General features: G+C 32.3%; 1 protein-coding gene across 1 annotated transcript in view; it reads left to right on the top strand.

The window, feature by feature from the left end:
• The window catches only part of LOC124894630, a 10,952-nt gene extending 5,058 nt beyond the window's left edge, over window positions 1–5,894 (top strand). The window contains exons 4-6 of the mRNA XM_047405228.1: window positions 1,693–2,033; window positions 5,321–5,449; window positions 5,563–5,894. Coding sequence (XP_047261184.1) covers window positions 1,693–2,033; window positions 5,321–5,449; window positions 5,563–5,655 — 563 coding nt within the window. The 3' untranslated portion in view covers window positions 5,656–5,894. The remainder of the gene's footprint in view (window positions 1–1,692; window positions 2,034–5,320; window positions 5,450–5,562) is intronic.
• The last annotated feature ends 2,592 nt before the right edge of the window (window positions 5,895–8,486 follow it).

The following is an 8,486-nucleotide window of genomic DNA, read 5'->3' as shown; positions in this document are numbered from 1 at the left end:
ACAATGTCAATATAATTTTTTATTTTTAATATATTAATTATAGAAAAGTGACGCTATCCGTCACAATTTTTAATTATTTTTATTTTTTCTGTATTTTATAAAAAGCAATGGACAGTGTCACTTTTGTTAAAAATAAATAAAAATTAACTTTATGATAAAAAGCGACGTTGACCTTCGATTTTTAAATTTATTTTTGTTAAAATCGACGGACAACGTCGCTATAATTTTTTATTTTAAAAATATTAATTATAGAAAAGCGATGTTATCCGTCATAATTTTTAATTATTTTTTCATATTTTTTTACAAAAGGTGACGGACAGTGCCACTTTTGTTAAAAATAAATAAAAATTAACTTTATGAAAATGATACTATCTGTCGATATTTGATATTTTTAATTTACTATTAAATAAATACTTTTTATATTCAAAAAATTAAGTGTATTCAATTATATATTGAATACATTAATATCATATGATCGATTGATCAAGATAATAATATACTATTCAAGTTATAATATAATAATATAAGATAAATTAAACGATAATTTATCAGAGTATATATGAAATACATTATATTACGAGGTAATATACATGTGTATGTGATGTATATAATACATATTGTGAAGTTTATAGTCAATCAAATATATATATTGAATACATTGATATCATACGATCAATTGATCAAGGTAATAATATATTGTTGAAGTTATAATATAATAATGTAAGCTAAATTAAACCATAATTCATCAGAGTTTAAATAAAATACATTGTATTACGAGGTAATATACTCGTGTATGTGATGTATATAGTACATATATATATATGTGTATATATATGTGTGTGTATAAATACGTATCTCTTTTATAGTGATGTACATAGTAGTTAAAATCTAGCTAACTGAATCTATATATCCAAATATTTTGAATAATACGTTAACATCATATGATCGAGGTAATAATACACTATTGAAGTTATATTAATGAAGCTAATTAACCGACAATTCATCATATTAATACGTTGTAGTAACGTAATCGAAATCTCTAATTCAATCTTTTTTTAACCCAATTTCTTATCCCAATTTGACTCATCTCCTCAATTTTAATCTTAACCGTTTGTCATATTTGATCAACGCTCAATATTAAAATCAATTTTTAATATTTTTTTCTTAAAATTAGGGGTGTACATCGGTCAGTTCAGTTTGATTTTATATATTGTCGGTTTGGTTTATTGGTTATCAACTTTTAAATATGTTAAGCCAATAATCAAATCAATAAGGTATTTTTTTTATAGGTTTTTTGTTTATTGATTTTTAGTTCTTAACGGTTTGATTTTCGATTTAACCAATAAAAAAATATGCATAAAATAGAAATAGTAGCAACTAATTAAATTATTTTCGCAAATATGCACACTCATAATTTTCAAATGCATTGTCTACCACTATTATTATTGTTAAAATAACAATCAATTCCATTCAATTTTCCTTTGGTGTTTAATTTGTAGGTAATTTTATACTCAATTGGTGTCAATTACAGTTAAAATTGACCTCAATTTGGTCATAAATTAAATTCCAATTTTAACCTTTTTTAATCATGTTTTATCTCAGCCGTTGATCAAAATAATCCAATGGCTGAGATCCAAAGCACCCACTTTTTGCTTTTAAACAAAACAAAACCCTAATCCCCCATTTCTCAAGAAATCAATTGCTGCTTCTCCACTCTCTCTCTCTACAGTCCCTCTCTTCTCTACCTTCTCTCTAAAACAAAACCATTCCCAACCACTAGCCACCTCACCGACCTTTGTCACTGCTCTGCCTCCCTCCATTCATCCCCCAACAGCAATCGCCCTGTGTCACCATCGACAAAACAACTGCAGCTACCACCATCTCTCCTTCTCAAACAGCTGCCACCGTCGCTTTCTCTGTCATCACTGAGCTCCTCTCCCCCCACCAATTGCTGCTCTAGCCGGCTCCACAACCGATCCAGTTCCAGCCCAACACCATTTTGGCAAACACCAATTTCTACTTCTTTGTTTCGTGTAAGCTAACCATGTCATTAATGTTGAATTAGTCAGATCCCTATCTCAGTGTTTAGACATCCTTTAGTATTGAGTTGACAAAGTATCCATACTTGGTTGAATTTATTGGGTTCTTTTCTACATGTATCACCAAGTTTTTTTAGGAAAAGACTATAATAACTAATAAGTTTCGTTAAAAGTCCATGCCATGGTGCAAGTGCTAGACAAAGTCTTGTTATGAATTTTGTTTTCTCTACATAGCTGGAAAATTATGTTTTCTCCAGAAATGTAAATGGGTAGACAAAATTATTGGAAGTAGATAACTTTCGTGCATGATGTTTTATACAAAATTTGAGCCTGAAGCTCTAGTTGGGTTGCATAAATTAATATTTTGCTGAACCTAGGAACTCATCGTTGGATCTTTATACGTTGCTTATGTCTAATGTTTATAATTTTGTGCAAATATATATCACTTCATTTATTGTATAAATCTAGCTAGCTAGCTGTTTTACACATTCTATGTGTATTTAAGAAGACATTTATATGTTTGAGTTGTGTTGTTTCCTTTTCATATGTTCATATTAATTATAGTTACATATATATTTGTCTTAAATACAATTGTGATTCAAATTATTATTGAGAAGGCCGACGGTTTGAAAGGGAGTGGCTTCCAAAGAGACGTCCAAGAAACCTTTACTCTGGTCAATAATAAATGAAATTAGTAAAGTGTAATCACTTGAAAATGTGAATTCATAACTTAAAATTGGTTTAACGTTGGCACTTGAAATATGAATTCATGACTTGAAAATGGTTAGGTTTATTCACTTGAAATGTGAATTAGAGAGTTGAATAAGTGTAGTGTTTTAAAATGTGTAGCAATCACTTGAGAAGTGGATTAGCAACTTGAAAATGATTTAGCATAGTTACTTGAAAGATGAACTTGTGTTTTGAAATTAGTAAAGTGTAATCACTTGAAAATGTGAATTCATAACTTGAAATTGGTTTAGTGTTGGCACTTGAAATGTGAATTCATGACTTGAAAATGGTTAGGTTTATTCAATTGAAATGTGAATTAGAGAGTTGAAAATGGTTAAGTTTAATATTTTGAAATGTGTAGTAATCACTTGAGAAGTGGATTAGCAACTTGAAAATGGTTTAGTGTAGTTACTTGAAAGGTAAACTTGTGTTTTGAAATTAGTTAAGTATAATCACTTGAAAATGTGAATTCATGACTTGAAATTGGTTTAGTGTTGATACTTGAATGTGAATTCTTGACTTGAAAATGATTAAGTTTAGTCACTTGAAATGTGAATTAGAGAGTTAAAAATGGTTAAGTATAGTATTTTGAGATGTGTACTAGTCACTTGACAAGTGGATTAGCGACTTGAAAATGGTTTAGTGTAGTTCATGAAAGTTGAACTTGTGTTTTGAAATTAGTAAAGTGTCACTTGAAAATGTGAATTCATGACTTGAAATTGGTTTAGTGTTGACACTTGAAATGTGAATTCATGACTTGAAAATGGTTAGGTTTAGCCACTTGCAATGTGAATTAGAGAGTTAAAAATGGTCAAGTGTAGTGTTTTGAAATGTGTACTAGTCACTTGAGAAGTGGATTAACGACTTGAAAATGGTTTAGTGTAGTTCTTGAAAAGTGAACTTGTGTTTTAAAATTAGTAAAGTGTGATCACTTTAAAATGTGAATTCATAACTTGAAATTGATTTAATGTTGACACTTGAAATGTGAATTCATGAGCTGAAAATAGTTAGGCTTAGTCACTTGAAATGTGAATTAGAGAGTTGAAAATGGTCAAGTGTAGTGTTTTAAAATGTGTAATAGTGGCTTTAAAGTGATCAAGTGTAGTCACTTGAGAAGTGGATTAGCGACTAGAAAATGGTTTAGTGTAGTCACTTGAAAGGTGAACTTGTGTTTTGAAATTAGTAAAGTGTAATCACTTGAAAGTGTGAATTCATGACTTGAAATTGATTAGTGTTGTCACTTGAAATGTGAATTCATGACTTAAAAATATTTAAGTTTAGTCACTTAAGAAGTGAATTAGAGAGTTAAAAATGGTTAAGGGTAGTGTTTTGAAATGTATACTAGTGACTTCAAATTGATTAAGTGTGTAGTCACTTGAAATGTGAATTAGAGAGTTAAAAACTGTTAAGTGTAGTATTATGAAACGTGTATTAGTGACTTCAAAGTGATCAAGTGTAGTCACTTGAGAAGTGGATTAGCGACTAGAAAATTGTTTAGTGTAGTTACTTGAAAGGTGAACTTGTGTTTTGAAATTAGTAAAGTGTAATCACTTGAAAGTGTGAATTTATGACTTGAAATAGATCTAGTATTGTCACTTGAAATGTGAATTCATGACTTGAAATAAGTTTAGTCACTTGAGAAGTGAATTAGAGAGTTGAAAATGGTTAAGTGTAGTGTTTTGAAATGTGTACAAGTGACTTCAAATTGATCAAGTGTGTGGTCACTTGAAATGTGAATTTGAGAGTTGAAAATTGTTAAGTGTAGTGTTTTGAAATGTGTACTAGTGACTTCAAATTGATCAAGTGTAGTCACTTGAGAAGTGAATTAGTTACTTGAAAATGGTTTAGTGTAGTTACTTGAAAGGTAAACTTGTGTTTTGAAATTAGTAAAGTGTAATCACTTGAAAGTGTGAATTCATAACTTGAAATTGGTTTAGTGTTGGCACTTGAAATGTGAATTCATGACTTGAAAATTGTTAGATTTATTCACTTGAAATGTGAATTAGAGAGTTGAAAATGGTTAAGTGTAGTATTTTGAAATGTGTACTAGTGACTTCAAATTAATCAAGTGTAGTCACTTGAGAAGTGAATTAGTGACTTGAAAATGGTTTAGTGTAGTTACTTGAAAGATGTACTTGTGTTTTGAAATTAGTAAAGTGCAATCATTTGAAAATGTGAATTCATGACTTGAAATCGGTTTAGTGTTGTCACTTGAAATGTGAATTAATGACTTGAAAATAGTTTGTGTTGTCACTTGAAATGTGAATTCATGACTTGAAAATGATTAAGTGTAGTATTTTGAAATGTGTACTGGTGACTTAAAAATGATCAAGTCACCACCACCACCACCTGCACCTGCACCTTCTCTTCTACCTCCTCCCGTAGAAGATATTGATGTAGATTTGATTGGTCTAGTTCTTAGAGATACGGACATGCTTGGTAGAGTGTTCATCAAGCTTGATGGATCTTCATAAGTTTATTTTTTAATTAATGGGTATATTTTTCTCATTAATAAAATATTCAAGCTTACATACTTATTATGTTATTTACAGGTAGTATCTCGCGTCAAAAGAGTTAATAATTCTGTAAGGGAGAGCGTTATGAGACTTTTTACATATCCTTGGAACGAGTGGTGGGACATTCCAATAGTTTCTAAACAAGCCATGTTTCAAGAGTTTAAGGTCTATTAAATTTAATTATTATTTAGTTAACTTTAATATATACATACATATATATATATATATATATATATATATATATATATATCATATAACTATAGTCAATTTATTTTCAGACAATGTGTTGTTGGTTGGCAAAGTACGATCAGACCATATCTACAATTTTTGAGAGACATGCTGCTATGTCACATAAGATTGCACATCTTTGACGTGCCTTGACATAGGCCATTGCTCCTAATTCAAGTAATGAAGAGGAAACAAAGAGTGATGAGGAGTTTGTTGAGGCTACTCCTTAGTGTTGTTGGACTTGAATTTTAGATAATTTTTAGATATTTTTGAACTTAGCTTTTAATTAGTGAAAAATCTTTAGGAGTGTTTAAGTATTTTGAATGTTGTTGGATTCATTGTTTAAGTGTTGTTGATTTGAATTGCTTAAATGATTTATTGATGTGTGTTGCATGATTATTGTTATAATGTGTGTTGTATGAGGATGTACATATTGAATTACATTTTTATTTGACAGGTGGGATGCAGAAAATGCAAATTTCTGCATCCAAGAAAAATGCAGAAAAGCGACGGACAGGGTCCCTTTTGTCCGTCGCTTTTTTGAAATACATTTCTAGAAATGGGACGCTTTGCATTACTTTTTAAATCAGTAATTCTTTCTTAAAAGAAAAAAGATGATGACCGTCACTTTTTCGTTCATTATGAAAAACAAAAAGCGACGATCAATGTCACTTTTTATTCATTATGAAGAACAAAAAGCGACGACCAACGTCGCTTTATATCCATTATGAAGAACAAGAAGCGATGACCAACATTGCTTTTTCAATACTTATGAAAAACAGAAAGCTACGACCAACGTCGCTTTTTATAAAAAAAATATTTTATTTTTCTCAAATTACGACGGGCAGTGTTAATTTTTCTGGATTTTTTTTTCAATAAAGTGACGACGTTCGTCGTTTTTTTCTAAAAATAACTACAAAATTTTCCCCCTAAAAGCGACGCTGTCCGTTGTAATAAAAGCGACTCAGGCCGTCGTTTTTAAAAAAATCAATACCTCTTTTTAAGACGCAAAAAAATGAAGGATTTTCATCGCTTTTGTCCCAAAAAGCAATGCTGGCCGTCGCTTTTTGACATTTTTTAGCAGTGTTCAAATGCTTTCAGTGTGGTTCTTGGCTAGAATTGCTTTCATTTGAACTAGAAGTGGCACTATCAAGAACAAATCCATTGAGTGAAGCAGGTGGTTTGGATACATCACTGCAAAATGACACAATGTCTAGTGACTTTTCAACGCCTTTATCCAACGGGCTGAAAGATTTCTTTCTTTTGTAGACAATGTTGATCACTTCGGAAGTGGAGATGGATACTACCTTGGGGGTCGATGAGGGGCTTTTTACTCTTTTATCCATATGTGTATCCTTGCCTTTTGAAATATTAGATTTAGGAACGACTTGGGAAAATTGAGCAGGATTATCCATTGCCACCTTAGATATTGAAGAAAGAGAAAACTTGCCTTGACCATCCAGTTAAAGTTGGTCTCCTTTGGTTGATGAGGAGGCATCATTTTTCTTCGGACCTCTTAAAATAATGTGGGTACTTCGTCTTAATGTGGTCTCCTGATGGGCTGGCCACCAATCCGAGTACTCTCAAGTCATAAAAGGTCTATTGTCCAACGGGCGCATTGGTATGCTAAGCTTTGACAAACTTCCAAGACAAAAACAAGAATCCCAAAGTTGAACCAAAGCTAGCAGCGAACCATCAAAATGATGCTTTGTCAGAATGCCGGGAACGTCTTGAAAAAATCCAAATTGGCGACTAAATCGATGAGGGCTATAAGGTTCCATGATCAGCTTATTATCATGCCTCAAAGTGACAAAACTTGAACGAAGGCCTATGAAGAGGTCACTCCAATAATTGGATAGTGTACCGCTATCATCTATTTGTACTCTTTTCCCCGTAGCAAGGCCAAATGAGGAAGCTTCTTTACATTGGGTTGTTTAAATAACTTGCGAGCATCAACAAGGTCAAATTATTTTGCCATCTTTTCTCCTGAAATTAGCCACATTTGCACCCCTCGTTGCAGGCAGTTTACATGGTAATAAGTTTCAAAATACTTACCTATCCATCCATAAACATAATAGATGCGAAAGAGTGCATGTCAAGACCCCAAGTTTGAAGAAGTAGAGATCTCCCTAAGGTCACGATAGATGCTTGCAAGAACTGGGATCGCTAAAGAAAATTTTTCTCCATGAGACATCAAGCTTGCGACTTTGAAGACGTTAGCATGAATACAACCAGCCTTCTTGTTGGGGAGTAAAAATTTATAGAGCCAACATGCAAGGAAAGCCGCCAAATAATTTTCATCTCTGAGTGATTCTTCTACGCCTAACTCTACAAAAGAGGCATTCAATTCTTTGGTTCGTGGTACAAAAATCATGTCAATATTCCCTAATGGGTCATGATTCATCCTTGGCTTCGTCTGATTTTTTGACATCTTTTGTGAAGGCTCAACATATTTTCTTGGTCCTCGAAACCAGAAATTAGTCCAATCAAGAAAAGAGACATCATCTATGATACCTTTTGTTAGCCGGTAAAATACCAAAAATAAGTGTGAGCAGCTTCTAGGGAGAAAATGCTTTCCTTTGTCATCCACATATGTCAACTTCTTAGCCGAGGGAATAACTTCGTCATAAAATTACCCATGAACATAAAGTCCTTTGATGTTTCTCAAGTCCCATAAAGTTATGGACAACTCTCCAATAAAAGTAGAAACTGTGTTGGTGGATGGACACCAAATCTCACAGAAGGCTTGGAGTACATTCTCATTGGTCATACGTGAATAATGAAGCAAATACAGCATCATAAGTCTTGTTGCGCTCTAAGGTCTCCTTATTACGTGCAAGAACGTCTTTTATCCACTCTCAGTAGCAAGATGTATATCGAACCTCCCCAAAGACGGAGAGAGGAACACACCAACTGCTAAAACTCCCATTGCGGCTAGGAGAGCTCGCAACAACAATATTTTGATGTGTAGAAA

The sequence above is a fragment of the Capsicum annuum genome, unplaced genomic scaffold, assembly GCF_002878395.1.
Source record: "Capsicum annuum cultivar UCD-10X-F1 unplaced genomic scaffold, UCD10Xv1.1 ctg76271, whole genome shotgun sequence".
Classification (NCBI taxonomy): Eukaryota; Viridiplantae; Streptophyta; class Magnoliopsida; order Solanales; family Solanaceae; genus Capsicum; species Capsicum annuum.
Note: the sequence above shows the minus strand (reverse complement) of the source record. Positions and strands in the feature narration are given on the sequence as shown.